The 17,745-nt window shown below is 41.2% G+C and overlaps 1 protein-coding gene across 1 annotated transcript; it reads left to right on the forward strand.

The window, feature by feature from the left end:
* The first annotated feature begins 7,515 nt into the window (after positions 1–7,515).
* On the forward strand, positions 7,516–7,854 carry LOC145793328 (uncharacterized). Its single transcript, XM_082876130.1, has one exon. The coding sequence runs from the start codon at positions 7,516–7,518 to the stop codon at positions 7,852–7,854; it is 339 nt and encodes a 112-aa protein (XP_082732256.1).
* The last annotated feature ends 9,891 nt before the right edge of the window (positions 7,855–17,745 follow it).

Here is a 17,745-nt window from a genome sequence, read left to right on the forward strand (position 1 = left end):
CTGGGAGAAAAGAAATTGTATGCAAAACTGTCCAAATGTGAGTTCTAGCCTGACAGTGTAACATTTTGGGGGCATGTAATTAATAGAGATGGCATATTAGTTAATCCACAGAAAATCGAAGCCAATGTAAACTAGCCGAGACCGACAAATATGCCAGAAATTAGAAGGTTTTTGGGGCTCATTGGCTATTACAGAAGATTTGTAAAAGACTTCTCCAAACTTGCAATACCATTGACACAATTGACATAGAAAAATGTACCGTTTAATTGAAATGATTAAAGAGAGTCCAATTTTCAAGAATTGAAGACTAGATTGATGACTACACCAATTTTAACTTTGCCTAATGGTATTGATGCGTTCCAAATCTACAGTGATGCTTCGTACAAAGGCTTGGGATATGTGCTAATGCAAAACGGAAAGGTATTGTCTATGCTTCTCGACAGCTCCGCCCACACAAAAAGAATTATCCAACGCATGACATAGAACTTGCAATTGTAGTGTTTGCTTTAAAATTTTGGCGCCATTACTTGTATGGGGCAACTTGTGAAGTGTATACTGACTATAAAAGCCTGAAATACTTCTTCACTCAGAAAGAACTGAACATGAGACAAAGAACTGAACTTGTTTATTTGCTTATATCGTTAAGCATTGATTTGTAATCAATCTCAAGACAAAGTTTATCCTAAATCCATGATTATCACTATTTTCTAATTTTTCTAAAAATTTAGGATGACTCCCTCAAGATTTTCATATTCTTCTTTTATTTTTATTTTTATGAAAACCACAATAATTTAATATTTGTAGAACTATCAAAAGGAAATAAAATCTAAAAGAGTATACTTACATAAAACCTTATGTTGCTATGAAACTCTTCACCAAGTTTGTTACTTAGGCTCTGATACCAAATACTTAGTAGATATATTTTTTAACTAATTGTGGAAGTAGTAATATGAGTTGTAAGCAAATGATGAGAGAGTTTTTGAGAATTTACAATGATACATTATGTTGGCTTCAATGCCAATTTATAGAATACAACTTGTAGATATAACAAAAGTCTAAAAAAACAAAAAGTCTTCAAGTCTAACTGTAGGCTTCATTGTTTTTATTACATATACAATCTCCCTCCCTCATTTTTGAAAAAGAAATATTGTTACGGATAAGATCTGGACTAGAACATAGTAATATTTTTGGAATAATATTACATACTCTTCAAATTGATAAATATTACATAGTTCTAGTTTGGCTAGAGCAAAATTTGCATCTTCTTGCAAATTAATTTCTCCCGAATAGCCACACATATTTTATTTAATTATAGTGACAAAATCACTAAACATTTTATCAAAACTTAAAAAGTTTAAGAAAAGAGCAGTTTTCTGTTTTTTTTTCCAAAATCAGATTTTTCCCATTGTCTTAGCCATTGCAAACAATTTCCTTGCTACAATATAATCTAAGAATCTTCCCTTATTTTATGTTGACTTATAATTTGTTATTAAAATAGACATGGATTGTGCTCAACCATCAATTGTTTTTAATTGAGCTTTAAAAGCAACATGTGTTAAATCCAGTTAATACCATGTTGGGTTACTAGATTTTTGTATAAATCATCTTTTCTTTGGTAAGATGGTTTAGGGTCATTAGGTTTAGTTTCACTAGTGGATGTGTCTGGTACTATTTGTTTGGTAGTTTTTATGAACTCATAAAATTCCGGTTTTGCTTCAAATTCTTTTAGATCTAATGGTTCATCCATTCTTCTTTTACCTTTACCTGTAGTTGTGGGTATGGTTTCTTCATCAGAAATTTTAGGGTCTGAAGTTGTAGATTCTAAAGTATGTTCGTCTTTGATCACCACGTTGGTTATGTTGATGAAATGGGAAGATGAATCATCATCTGTAGTAAAAACTTGAACCCAAAATGAGTAAACAAATTTTCATTTTCTAGAGTAATCAACATGTTGTGTTCTTCAACAGTTGATGCTGAAACCACACATTTTCCATTCCTTTCTTTGTGCGTATCATCCACACAAAAAATTAAGTCAATTCGATAATCGTAGTCTATTCAATTTATCGCATTTGTCTAAAGAAAAATATACATGCATTTTTAAAAATTGACCATCTACTTTTTTAGTGAAAAATGAGATAAACTGAATACGCTATAAATATCAAATCAATCTAATTTTTTGTGTGAATAATGTACACGAAAGACTTTATAAAATAAACAATTCAGATTGCCTTAACAGAATTTGTGATGAACCCCACAAATCTAAATAGCACCCTTTAAGCCAAATCATAAACTAAAGGGTGGTTCTTTTTCTTTTTATCCGAAAGAGAGAGAGAGAGAGAGAGAGAGAGAGAGAGGTTGGTTACATTTCCATTAATTTATGTATATAAAAGGAATTTAAACCCCAAAACACACATGCACATGCCAAATAAAAATAAGGGTGGGCTGGACTGGATGGTATTATTCAGATCCATAAAGCGATACTCCGTTTTGATAATTTAAATTATTTATTTTTTAGGGCATTTGTGTATATCACCCAAAAAAATCAATTTGATTCGTTGAGTTCTTTTATCCAAAAAAATAAATTGTTTATTTTTAAAAATACATTTGTTGTCTATTTATTTATTTTTTTAGAAACAAATGCAATAAATTGAATATGCTACCATTATCAAATTGATATAATTTTTTTTAGAACAATATAATTAAGAACCATACAATATAAACTATTCAAATCATTAAAATGGAGCCCATAGTGAGCTCCATAGGCCCAAATAACACCTTCCAATTTAGATCTTGAACCAAAGGAAAGCATAACCCAAAAAACAAAAACAAAAACAAAAACAAAAACAAAACGAAGGACAACAACAAGAGAAGTGGAAGTAACAGTGGCAGTTATTTACTAATAAAAGGCTTGAAAAAATATAAAGTTTAGTCAATGGTGAATCCCCATCTTGAAGCATATGTGACTAGTTGGTTGAGCGCCTCTTCTTCATTGATAAATCTATCTCTATTAGCATCAGCATTAGCATGGTGTAGGGCACGTCTTGCTCTCCAACCACTATTGTTCAACCCCAAGTCTAAAAAGGCGAACTTTAGCTCCTTCTTGCTTAGCCTTTCATCTCCATTGGTATCTATGGGAACCAAAATTAAGTAGCCCAACACAATTTAGCCCAATTGGAGGTCGGCCCATTGTGCAGATCTATTGGGCCCAATTAGAGTCGAGTAAAGTGGGATACAATAAATCGCCAAATAATGGGCCCCAAGGCTTGGTAGTCGAGCCGAGTAGTTCAGGCAAGTTGGCGTATCGCCAGTTGCCAATTCCTCTCCATAAAGTGCAACGAGGGAATGGGCCCTGATGGGATGCATAATAGGAGATAAAAATCGAAAAGAGAAACTCTACAAAATGAAGGAGATGGCTTAGGAATGAGGTAGGTTCTAAATAGTTTACTTAAGAAAAAGAGTAATCAATATATTTGAGAGGTGAAAACTAACTAGATTGTCGGAGTGCTAATTCTGGCACCCCAATCAGAGTTGTTCTTCTGTTTCAAGTGACCATCAAAGGACTACTCCAGAATCTGCTTAGATAAAAGGAGTATCCCAAATCCACTCCCCCGCAATTAGCGTCGTCTGTGGGAATACTCAAACTTATCCATAACAGACCTAGCGCAGGATCTTTCGCTTATTAAAGATAACGTTCCACTAGGAATAGTATTGGGGCTAGAAGATACTCCTGCACGAAAAACTTTGAACTTCGACCTATTGACTCCTTCTTTACCTTCGTCCTCAGTAGAGAACGCCATACAAACCCTGATCAACCAAGCAAAATGAAATGAACAACGAATGGAGGATATGGCAGCTGATAATGAGTGCTTACGCCAGGAACTGGCCAAATCCCAACATGCACCACAACGTGATTGGGGTAGGTCAATGAAGAAGAAAGCAACGCAACAAAGTTGCCTCCGAAGGCACGGCGAGGATAGTAGTGACTTAGGATCATTGGACAAGGAGCCAAAAAGTGGGGCCGCACAGACATCTTTGACTCATCTGACAATAGTCCATGGGTACGACACAAGCGTAACAAGAAGAATGATGACTCTGACAAGAAGGATAAGCATGACCTCTTCGTACGACGTATTGCCAAGGCCACTTTGCCTAAAAAGTTCAAAGCGCCATCGTTTACATTGTACGATAGGAAGCTAGACCTTACAAATCATGTTCGACACTACAAACAAGCGATGACATTGCACGCAGACGACGATTAACTTATGTGCAGAATATTCCCCAGTAGTTGGGGACCACTCCCCGTCAAATGGTACTACAAGCTTGAACCTAGATTGATCGGGAGTTTCCATCAACTCCAGAAATCCTTCATAGCCAGATTCATCACTAATGAAACTCAGCCAGAGCAAGCATATTCTCTTTAGGCAATGAAGATAAAATAGGGAGAAGCCTTGCACGAGTATTCGGCATGTTATTGGGAATCCTTCAATCTCGTAGACGATGATTGCAACAATGCCATGGCAATTACAGCCTTCAAGATGGAACTGCATCTAGACAGCCTTCTCCGAAGCTCACTAACTTGGAGACCTCCTAAAACGGTCTAGTCCCTGATGAAAAAAAGTCAAAGAATATTGCAAAGTGAAAGATGATGCAATTAGGGTTAAAGCTAGCTTACAAGCCGAGGAATCGGCAACACCCGTCATAGCGCAACCGTCAAACTATGTCCCACCGAAAAGAACTCCACCGAGGAAGAGCCCAAACACAAGTGGCTGATCTAGAAGGGAGAACCGTCAGGATTCGCGACGAAGTGAGCAATATCAACTAGAGAACAGGTGCCCAAAATGGCCAGATAAACAACACATAGAGTTCATTGAGCCTATAAGCAAAATTCTGAGCAAAATTCAACATCATCCTTTCTTCAGATGGCCGAGTAAAATGTTCAGGCCGACCGACAAGAGACGAAGAGATCAGAGATGCGAGTATCATAAAGATCACAAACACACGACTGACAAAGATTATGTTCTAAAAGATCATCTGGAGGAGTTGGTACAACGAGGCAGACTAGCCAAATACATTCCAAAGATGGAAAAAGCACCTAGTGTGCTCACCGTACGTCCTGATTCACCACCTATTGGCGTAATCTATGTAATATACAACATATTCACATCCAATGACGTACATTCGGTTAAGCTACAATCTTCTGGCCCCAACCTGGAGTCTGGCAAGTTAGTCAAATGACATCATCTGTCAAATGAGATCAGTTTTTCTAATGCTGATCTTGAGGGAGTCAACACGCTGCACGATGACACCCTCATAATCGAGTTGCGAGTTAACAAGTTTGATGTTGAACATGTCCTAATTGACCAAGGAAGCACTTCAAAGATTATGTATTACAAAACATTTCTCAAACTCCGCCTAAATGATGTAGACCTATTGCTAATCGAGTATCCTCTTTTTGGCTTTAACGTCAATCCGGAGTACCCTATCGGAAAAATCGTGTTACCAGTGCGTGCGGGCACCAAAACATTGTAGGTCGAGTTCTTGGTCATCAAACTCCCATCACCTTATAACATAATCATGGGCCGAACATGGCTTCATGCAATGCAAGCTGTACAAAGCGCTTATCATTAGTTGCTTCGTTTTCCAACACAATATGGAATTGAGTAGGTCCGTGGCTCACAAGGGTCTTCGAAGGACTACTACCTTTCAACCTCAATCAAGAAGCCCAAAGATTTGGAAGTGAACTCAATCGAAATCCTGAATCAAGAGAGTTTAGAAGATGTCGAAAAGACCTCCGCCGATAAAGTTACGGAGGACCTGGATCAGATAATGATCAATAGGGATCCTAACAAATTCTTTTTAATCGGCACATGCCTCGACGCCGCTGAACGACAAGAGCTAATATCGTTTCTCCTCGGCTATATCGATATCCTTGCTTGGACGCCCTATGACATGTCAGGCGTCGATTCAAAGGTCACAATGCATAACTTGAATGTCGACCCAAAGGCTAAACTAATTACCCAAAAACGTCACCACTCCAGCGCCGAACATGTCGCTTCCATAATCAATGAAGTTGACAAGTTACTGGAGACTGAGGCAATTTGGGAAGTCACTTATCCCACGTGGCTGTCTAATACTATTGCAGTGAAAAAGAAGACAAGCTTGTGGTGTGTCTGCATGGATTTTACAGATTTGAACAAACTTGTCCAAAAGATTGCTTCCTATTGCCACAAATTGACCAACTCGTGGATGCGACCACCTAACATCAACGTATGAGTTTCTTGGATGCCTACAAGGGTTATCATCAAATTGCCATTAATCCTGCCGATCAAGACAAGACGACGTTCCTCACACCAAGAGGAACCTATTACTACAAGGTCATGCCTTTTAGATTGAATAACGTTGGGGCAACTTATCAAAGATTAGTCACAAGCATGTTCAAAGGCCAACTCGGTAGGACTATGGAAGTCTACATCGACGACATGGTAGTGAAGTCCAAAGCAAAAAGGGACCATTTAATTGATCTTGCCACGACATTCGATATTTTTCACAAATACATAATGAAACTCAACGCATCCAAGTGCGCATTCGACATTAGATCAGGAAAGTTTCTCGGCTACATAGTGAATCATCAGGGGATAGAGGCAAACTCAAAACAAATTAAGGCTATCTTAGAACTCGGTTCAAAGAAGTTCAAAAGCTCATGGGAATGGTCGTAGCTCTTAATAGATTCATCAATCGGTCTACAAATCGATGTAGACCGAGCATCCATGTCCCCAAGCCTCCTACTGTAAATGTCATCCAAAGAAGTCTGAGTTAGATGGACCCTATTGCGGCATTGCTCTCTACAGAACAACTGCCGGAGGATAAGAAAGAGCTCACAAGCTACACAATAAGGCCTTGAGGTATTATCTGGATCCCTAAGGAAAACTCTATAAGAAATCTCTCTCCAGGCCCTACCTGGAATGCATCCATCCAGACAAAATTGAAGACATTTCGGCCGAAATCCACAAAGGCAATTGTGGCACTTATTCGGGAGGAAGATCATTGGCTCATCAAGCCATCACTCAGGGCTGTTGGTGGTTGACTATGCGAATCGATGCCGAGGAGTATGTGAAGAAATGTGAGCAATGCCAAAAATTCTCCCCTCTAACACATCTATTCCCCGATGCATTAAATTCTATGAGTAGTCCATGGTTTTTCACTCAATGGGGGCTAGACATCGTCAGGCCATTGCTAAAAGCTCTTGGTAACAAATGAATCCTGCTAGTCGCTACTGACTACTTCATAAAATGGATGGAGGTCGAACCATTGACACACATCAAGGACATCAATATCAAATGTTTTGTATGAAAGAACATTATCACCCTCTTCGGCATACCCAAGGCACTTATCTCCAACAATGGCACTCAATTTGATTGTGGAGTCTATCGAGAGTTATGCAATATCTATGGAATTCAGTCCTACTTTTTGTCACCCGCTTACCCCCAAAGTAACGGCCAGGCCGAAGCCTCCAATATGGTAGTCCTGGACAGTATCAAAAAGCCCTTGGAGAAAGCTAAAGGCAAATGGGTTGAAGAGCTCCCAACTGTGTTGTGGGCCTACTATACTACACCACGAAGGTCTACAGGCAAAATGCCGTTCGCTCTGTGTTTTGGTAACGAGGCCATTATCCCTCTTGAAATCGGTTTACCAACTCTTCGCTCAAGGGCTTTCGATACTGGTCATAACGATATGATGCTGGCCCTGGATATAGACTTGCTTGAAGAGCGTTGGGATCAAATTGTTGTCGCTATGGCATGTTATCAACAACAGCTGGCCAAGTCATACAATCAACGAGTACATCCGTGCCGCTAGGTTCCTGGTGAACTAGTGCTTAAAAAAGTCCTACCCGTTACCAAGACTCTGTCTGACAGAAAGCTCGGCCCAAACTGGTACGGTCTATATCAAATTAATTCCATTGCTGGGACAGGGACAGGGGCATACCGACTCTCCGATATGAGCATCAAGAAGTTATCTCGACCTTGGAACTCAACCCATCTTCACAAGTTTTATCACTAATTTTTGCCGAATATGGCTCTTTTTGCACTGACGATGTAATGACAGTGTTCTGTTCGTATCTATTTACCCTCTACTCATCTTTTGCCGCCACAACGAAAGTCTCTGAATTCGGAGCGCCCTTTGTACTCGGCATGCATGCATATTCTGCACGAGGGGCCAACAAAAGTCTTTGAATTTGCAGCGCCTTTCATGCTCAGCATGCATATATGTTCCGCACAAAGGGCCAACAAAAGTTTTCAATTTCGGAGCGTTCTTCCTACTCGGCATGCATGCATGTTTCGCACAAGGGGCCAACAAAAGTCTCTGAATTTGGAGCGCCCTTCGTGCTCGGCATGCATGCATGTTCGGTGCGAGAAGCATATTAAATCATGATTCCGACGAGTGATTCTTGGTACAAATAGAAAGGAGTTGGATTATGGGATCGTAATCAAATTTGAAAGAGCAATTTATTTATATCATAATCAAATTTGATCAGAATACAAGAAACTAAACTTGACATTCTGTTTACAAAAAATAAATTTGCTAATTAAAGTAGAAACAACGACGCCGACTAAGTCTTCTCCGGACTACCAACCTCTTCCTCATTGTCAGTCTTCTCGGTGTCGTCGGCTTCAAGCGGCATTGTGTATCCTTGATACAATAAGGATGTCGAATTTACCCATGCCACTTGCAACGCCTTGAGCCATCCGTGTTTAAAGCCACGGTTCTCGTAATAACACACGTCATCAGCTAGCTTCTCCATCATCTTATCAATGCCGACCTTCCGTCCTTAAAAAAAACCCTTTATTATAAGCCCAAGTTTCAATGGCCTCGCGCGCAAAAATAGCTGCAATATCTCTATCAGCTATGGCGTGATCCAAAAGGCATTGTGTGAGTGCATCTTTTGAAGGGTGAGCTGCATCGTCGTTTTAAGTTCGACAATCTTTGCCTTCCGAGCTTCATTCTCGGCTTTTTCTCCTGCCTCTTTTAGTCGGTACTCTAGGTTTCGTATACGACCATCCTTATGATTGATTTCTTTACGAGCAGCTCGAAGACGCATGCCGATCTCAGAGAAACTATACAGTCCCTTAATAGCTCCATGAATGCCCTCTCTAAACACCTCATAATCAGCATAAGTCGCCACTAGATGGTGAACTTCGAGAGGAAACATTTGCCGAGTAAATTCAAATGCCACGTTTGGATCATGGACAATTGAATCAGCTTCGATCATTGGTTTGTTTCCAATAAAACTGAAAAACTTAGAGGACGAGACGACCTACTGGGCTCATTGCGGATTGCAGATTGGGTTCTTGTGGCTTTTACACTTCCCCTCAGTTGCATCTAGGGAGATCTGTTGCGTTCATCTCTCCTAGGAGAGTTATTTCGTCCTCCAAGCAACCTACACCTGTCCTTTCCCCCCCTTCAGCTCCTGCGCCATCACCATCCCTGGGAGATTCTTGGTTCATCTCGACGTCAAGATTTGCTAAAGTTCTCCCCTCTCCTCTGCTATTGTCGAAAATTATGCCCGACATAGGTGCCCTTGACCACTTTGGAGAAGAAATTGCTTTTTGAACAATTATTCCTTTTCGTAGGACGCTACAGCTCATTTAAGATACGTACGGATGGTTGCAGACACCGCATGGCATTAACTATACGCGCACCACACCCAATGTCGTATTAATAATGCCATACACACAAGGGTAGGCATACTCAGCTTTGACTCCGCATGCACCACCTATGGTATATTCGGCGTATCATGCAATCAACTAGGGCAGGGCAGATATATGAATCTATTCAACATTACATCCATTTGGGAAGCACATGTTGCCGAATTAATATGCATCACCCGACTTGAGCATTGATTACTTGGTTCCAAATTATCATGTGATGTTGTTGCCGATCTGACATATAGTGCCCCACTTGAGTGCTTATGTGGTCGCTGCACCGACTCCACATATCCCCCAGCCTTGTATTAGTCAAACTATCATGCAGTCAACTGGGGCAAGGGCAGATATATGAATCTAATCGATATTACATTTGTTCAGCATTATATCTATTTAGGAAGCAGTACATCTATTTGGGAAGAAAATGCTGCCGAATTGGCATGCAACGCCCCATTAGCGCAAATTATGTGATGCTGGCCAAATAAGTTAAGCCATTTATACCACTTAGCATCATTTTCTAATTAGCATGTAATAGTTCCTTTTAGAATAATTTAATTCATGGTTATGCAAGTAGAACATTTTGGTGCGCGGCAAGCTGTTTTCATTAATAAACTGATTCAGTATATCTATTTCACTTTATACATGAAAATGACCCACTTACATTAAAACAACAACAACAACAAAACAAAACAAATCAAAACAAAACAAACACTAGCAAAGCGCATAATGATTACAAATCAATTAAACTAACTATTCTAATCGGACCACTGAAGACTCCACACTGCCGACAAACGGGCTTCAGATTTCCTCAGGGTCTAACTCCAGAGGCTCCACTTCTTCTTGCTCGTAGGGAATCGACATTTCAAGCGTGACTTTCACAGCTGCTAAGGCTTTGAGCCAGCCGTGCTTGAAATTTCTATTTTCGAACTTCAAGGCCTCATCGGTGTACAATTCTCTGACGGCCAATTCCCTAGCTTCCAAGGCTTTGGTGGCAACCGGTTTCACTTCTTCAGTTGCCAAACTAGCCTTCTAGAGTTCAACCCTGAGTTTCTCCAAATTTGCTTGCGCTGTCTTCAAAGTAGAATCCATAAGGTTTCCTTGCTCTTCGGCGGCACGATGCAATAGATCCACATGCCTCACCTTCTCTTCCTCCGCAATGACTCTCGCGCACTTCTCTTCGACTTTTCTTGCCTCGGTTTCAGCCTTATGAGTTGAGATCGCCAGATCGGCTATAGTCGATTTAGATTTTCTCTGTTCGGTCACCACCTCAGCCCTTAATGAACTGATTAACTCCACAGTGTCAAGTTGGTGACGGTTAATTTCAGCGATACACTCGATAGCCTGAAGTAAACAAGGCGGTAAGCCAAGACAGCCACAAGTAACAAGTAGAAACAAAAATGCATATAAAATAATACTTACCAAAACGGCTGATTGCATAGCCAAAGTAACCAAAACCATATCCAGTTTGGCGCGAAACATAGCCTTGTCAACAGAAAGGGCAATTGCTGCAGCTATACCCAATACGACTGCAGGATCCTTCACTGCAGAGGCGCCAGTTAGAATTAATGACCCTTTCGCCTTCGGCTGAATCACGAACGGCGCCGCAAAGTCAAGAGAGCGAGAAGGCCTCGACCTTTTTTCGATCGGTTGCTCAACCACCTCAACAGATTCGGCAAGACGTTTTTTGCCCCTCTGTTCGGCCGCCAGTTCTTCCATTATCGACTCAAGGATGGGTTGCGCCAAATCCACCGGTTCAGCTTAAGCGATTTCAATCACCAGTGGAGGGACTTCTTGACTTCCCTCTGTGCTTGCCTGTTTCTTACGCGCTGCCATCTTCTTGGCGTTTCTTCTCTTGGGAAACTACACAAGGGATTCGCTCGCCATATCTCCGAGACGACTCCAGACAAGTCATCTAAGGCTATGAAAATATCTTCTTCTTGGGGGCTTCCGATGTCAACTCGCTCTCTGGAGCCGACTTGTTCGAAGTCCAAAAGCAGTTCCCTAGTTTCTTCGGCTTGAGAAAAGTTCAACTCGACACTTTCGTATGTAACTTCTTCGGCGTTAGCGACTTGTTCTATTCCGGCGTTTTGGTCAACACCCTGATCGGCCCTTTGGTCACCGTTGCGAGCCTGTTTACTGGCTGACAATTCCCCAATGCTGATATCTCTTAGATTGGTGAAACTGGGGAACACGAGAGCCGTAAGTTGCTGTTCGCCTCTCGGAATGGGGATGTGATCGGCCGCTGAAAAAGTTAAATAGAATGGGTCATATTGAAGTAATATATGTGCAGCCCGACCTTGTCCTTGTAAATTCGGCCGACTGACAAAATCAATGAAGTCTTCACGTGGGCAAGCACAAGTTCGTCTATGGAGGTGAGGGACCTTTTGAGATTGTTTCCTGCACAAGAGAGAAATAGTTAGAATAAGTGAATACCGAATAAAAATAGAAATCAGTGTGAAATAATCGGCGACCTGGTTCGCCCTTGCGTTTAGGCATAGGAGTTTGGCGATCTTCCCTCTCGCCGAACTCCTAATTGCCACGAAATGGCCACCATTACATTATCCACTCTCTTGCCAGAATTGGCAAGCATGGTGACCAGATGGTGATTAGTGTCTTTTGCTTTAAGGAAATATCGCCCTTGCCGACCAGAAGATTTGGCAAGGGCGTAACAGTGTCAAATGGCCAAAACCCTTACGTCAAGACGTAGGTGATGGTTTGACTTTATGACACCAATTACGATTCAGTAAAAATTAACTTTTGGTTGGGATGGAATCAAACCCCAATGACGTAATACAGACCTAAGGGTGGGGTGAAGGGGTAAACGGACACCTCCTTTAACAATCGCCAAGAGGGTAAAAACAATGGTGTTTTCATCAGTCCTCTCCATGTTGACTTCACCATCCCCGATTAAAGATAGTTGAACGCTATTAAGAATAGAAAAGTGATGACTAAAGGCTGCGACTCTGTCTTCAGAATGAAGAGCCTTTAGGTGATTTGCCATGGGAGAATCGGAGTGAAAGGTGAAAAGAAGAGGAAATACGAGGGACTAAAAGCACAAAAATAAAAGATAATGGAGCTCAGAAAACTTACGGACAAAAATGAAAAGGTCGCAAGCAAGAAGGTTGCGGAGAAGGTCCTAAAGGTAGAAAATCACAGGTCTTGAACAACAGTGAAGTCCCATACGAAATGAAAAGGTGGACAGATTTCAAATCGCATTACATAAGAGAAGAGTACGAGGAGGCAGGACGCAACAATCATTCTTCATCACGTCTTTTCTGGCACGATAGTATTGAAAAGGTGAGTCCGCTGCATTCCCAAATTCCAATTCACTTCAAAATGTCAAATTAACCCTTCGGTGACCAAGTATGCTGACTACACGGAACTGCGCATAGTTGAATAGTCAGGGGGCAATTGTGGGAGCTGAAATTAAGTAGCCCAAAACAATTGAACCCAATTGGAGGTCGGCCCATTGGGCAAATCTATTATGATAACCCTGCTTCGTATTATGCTAATTAATCTTAATTAAGATTGTGTTTATGTGTTTGATATGATTTTGAGTGCCATTTATATGAATATATATGTGGTTTTGAATTTCTATATGTTCACCGTAGGAAAATCTGTTTGACTTTTTACTTTGAAATTTAAATTGAAGGCCTTATTGGCCACAGAAACCGAAATTGACTACGCCATAGTGATTGGCGTAATTTTTAGATCCTACGGTGAAATTTAATTGAAAATTGATTCAAATCATATTAAATAGATTAAATTAATGAAATGGTGCTCAATTATTTAATATTAAAGAATTGTGATTAGAGGAGCTTATTTAAATGGGGCATTTCCACTAAATACCTCTCTTTGTATTCATTTGGCTGAGATTACCTCAAGGAAAGAGGGAGAGGGTCGGTGTAGACGTCCCCGAACGTCCCGGGAAAATCTCGTTTTGTTTATTGGGCTCACTACAGTTCCGACTTGATGTCGCGGTTCTGAATCTAATCTCGCAAATTACAACGCAAGATCGACAAATCACCAAAGAGTCCAAATCCGGCAAATCGTTTTGAAAAACTGATTTTAGAAAGAAGTGCCAAACATGGACTGCTTTGCCAAATACAGAGTCGCCACCTAAATATTTTATTTTGGGGAAATTTAGGAAATCCTGACTCATGCTTAAGGCCACGTGTCTGTCATCACCAAAGTTGCCTCGGCTTGGGAACTTGGGTACGATTGGGGAAGGTCATTTCATGAGCACCCCCGCTCGCCCGATCAAAGATCAGCCACTACTAAGCATGATATCTTGTTTTTTGAAAACACATGTGCTCTTATTCTGGTTATTAACCTAGAATTACTATGTGATGCGCACAGCATACAAGTATAGACTAGATTGCCTAAGTTGGAAGAAAGCATCGCATATTCGTTTGTTTTGAAAATGGATTGAAGTTTGCTACTCGCAAGTAGGCTAAAACACGGGTTTCGATGAATTATTCCAATTCAAGCAACCCAACCTTCACCCACAGGCATTCAGGAAGTTATATCCATATAAGCACATAGCCTCATGGTAAGCATGCTATCATGGCAGTCACTCACACGCATGCAAGAATGTTAAAGCATAAACACTTACCGAGTACTCCGAGCCAAAGAAAGAAGCTAATTAGAAAACATGTATGAATCCTAACTATGCTGAGATGCCTAATGCAACACATGCAAGAATGCAACTAAGATAGGCTCGACTATTCTAAGATGGCATATGAGATGCTACAGGTAACATGTATTCAACTTGGAATTGAAATACGATGCAGTTAGTATGATGCGCCGAGCCCGGTGCATGCAAAAAAGATGAATGGATGCAAACATACGAGCATAAGGATGCTAATTGAAACGTGCCCTAAAACTAACCATCATAAGCTGGTAAATGAAAGGGAGAAAGACGTGGGGTTGGAAGACATACATCACACACACGCACACTTATTACAACTTTGCCCTCCTCGGAGGGTCCTAATGAATAATACACAACCAACTAGCTAATCTAAGCTAATTAAACTAATTATTACACAACCCAAATGAATAACGAATTACAGCTAATTATTACACAACGCTAGCTAATTAACAAATTTAACTAGGGAAGCAAATAAACTAGCATGCAAGCTACATGAAATGGATTGCCTCAGCTCTGCCTTGAATGATAAAGGATGCATGCATGCCCGAGTCGCCTTGTCGGGAAATCCATCGCGATGCCTCGACTCGCCTTTGTTTGCAATTGATTTCAGAAAGTTGCACGAGGCTCCAGAGAGATGAAACTTCACCCAGGGAAGCTGTGGGAAGGCTGCCGACCAGCTATGGGAAAAGGGAGACCACCTGCCGACCACCCTTGGTGGTGAAGACCAGAAAAGGTGATCGGCCTGCCAGAAAACCTGGTCGGCCGACCAGTTCATTCTCCTGGTTTCTGCTTCTTCAGTAACAAAGGCAAGAGAGAGAGAAGGCAAGGTATTTTCAACATATGTGTGCCCGACCATACTCCATATCATTGCATAAGCTCTAGGGAGTGTAGTCCTCGATCTTCGAGCCACCAATCACGCATCCCGATGCATGATGGCCGAGGAGTCGAATTGCACGACTCAATGGGACATGAATGCATATATAAGCAACTAAAACCAACAACTCCATCATGGATGGTCAAGAGTGTCGGCGATCGGGAATCGAGGCACGTTTCATCACTTGGAGTATGAAACGTTCCTCGTTTCCCATGTTTGGACTAACTCCTATTCCAAACACAATGCAACAAGTAGAACGGCATGGCATGTACAAATGCAACTCTAGTATGTAATCCTAAATGTAATGCGACTAAGTGATGCGAACATGCAAAGGATGACATGCAAGCATGCAACTAGCATACACAATGCTATGGACTAATCAAGGGCATACTCAATGCACGTGGATTAAATGGCATGCATACACAATGCACTAACATACGCAATGTTATGAACGAGGCATACGCAATGCAATGATCAAACATGCGATAACATGGACTATATGGCATACACAATGCAAGATGGACTTAAACCAAGATGGATGGACCTCAGCCGCACCCAAATCAGTGGCCAAACATGATGAAAACAAGGCAATGACACACACACAAGCATGCACAATGCAAGGGATCAAAGCCTAAGGTACGAGATACAACTCTACAAAAACATTGAAATGATGAAATATGGCATATAATGGCACAAGTTCTAGCTCTGAAATATCATGCAACATGGTCCCGAATCACGCAAACAACTCACACAATGCATATTGGGAGGCTCAAATACCGAAACTAGTGAAGCACATTACACTAGAGGTATGCAAAGCGATGCTCAAATGACCAAACCAACCCCAAATAGTCCCTATGCAGGCCCAAAACAGTAGCAAAATGGACTAAGATGATGGTTTGAAAGGTACAAAAATGAAGCTCATACAATGGTTAATAAATGAGGCATACAAGCACAACTCTCAAACGCATTTAAAGAGTGATAAACATGGGAATATAGAAACCTTATACGCTCTGAAATATCATGCTCAATGATGCCAAAACATAGGAACACCACAAGTTAAGCATGCAAGGGGATTTAAAACTCAAGGCTAGGCAAAGGTATTGCACTACAACCATGCATGGAAAGCATCATTCGACAAAGAGGCCTAAAAACAGAGCTGAGGCAGCCGAAAATATGAACAAAATCAGTTTAGAGCATGGCCAAAATGTGCTAGAATCAAGGGCCAAAACCACATGCAATGTAAGCTAGTGAGCATGGTTTACACTTCAAGCTTGTGAAGCATTCAAGAGGCCACTAAACCAACAAAAAACAGAGGTATGACATGCCAAATAATGACCAAAAATCCACTGAAACATGACCAATGCATGTAAGAATGACATGCTCCTTTGATAAGCTATGAAGAGGGTTATTCTACACATGCAAGAGGCGAACCCTAGATGACAACACCAACTCTGGACAGAGCCTAGGCAGGCCCTAAAAGTCACCAAAAGGGGCCTGAACCAAGGCTTGGAAGTGTGAAAACAAACGCTCCTTTGTAAGGCCAAAAATGCTAGTAGACAAGACAAGGAGAGAGAGGCTCACCCCTCTCTGATTTTGGCCCTCAAAATCACATACCAACTACTGAAAATCTGCTAGATTTCAGTGGCTGAAGGGCCAAGCAAAGGTCAACACAAAGGCCCTAAGGCATGGCTCAAAACAAGGCAAAATAGAGCATGCAAGGGGGGCAGATGACCCCCAACAACAAAATGGCCTTAAACAAACATGAAAAACACTTAAAAATGAATCTTTTCTCAGTTGACAACAAAGCCTAAATATGCATGAAAATAAGGCTAAGAGAAGGATCAAAATAAAGCTTAAAAAGAGAGAAAATGAGTTACCCTTGAAGCTCAACAAAAACCAACAACTTCTGGACCCAAAACACAGCTCCTTAACCTCCGAAAATGGCCTCCAAGAACCTTGGGTTGATGGTGGAAGTGTTAGGCTATAAGGTGGTGTGCAAAGGGCCAAGAATCACACACTTTGGAGCTCAAAATAGTGAGATATAGAGAGGGATATATTCTTTTGCCTTCACCAAAATCTGAACCCTCACAAAGAGGGGGAGGCCTTCCTTTATAGACAAGGAGGCCAAAGCTTCTCAAAGAAGCTAAAAAATAAGGCCAAAGATCCTCCATACACGTGTATGGAGGATGCAGCCTGTGCCTTCCAGTTGGCACAGCTGGCAACAACTCACAGAGACAAAACTGGAAGGAGCAGGCCGACTAGTTAATGTGGTCGGCTGACCACTTCCCCTGGTCGGCCGACCAGGGTGAGTGGTCTTCCTCAAGGAAAAGTGGTCGGCCAGTCCATTTGATGGTCTCCCAGCTGAATGCAAGCTAGTGGTATGGCAGGAGACCAGCAAATGTAGCTCAAAAATCAAGGAGACTAGTTTCCCAACAAGAAAATTGGCTGGCGGAGAGAGAAGTGGTCTCCAAGAGAAAAGGTGGTCTCCCAACCTTGTACCACCTTCCAAACAATGAAAA

Source organism: Camellia sinensis, chromosome 6 (assembly GCF_055761805.1).
Source record: "Camellia sinensis isolate YWXY chromosome 6, ASM5576180v1, whole genome shotgun sequence".
In the NCBI taxonomy this organism is placed as follows: Eukaryota; Viridiplantae; Streptophyta; class Magnoliopsida; order Ericales; family Theaceae; genus Camellia; species Camellia sinensis.

Excerpts from the sequence above, each read along its gene's own strand:
- LOC145793328 (XM_082876130.1), top strand. The coding sequence starts at position 7,516 with ATGGTAGTCCTGGACAGTATCAAAAAGCCCTTGGAGAAAGCTAAAGGC.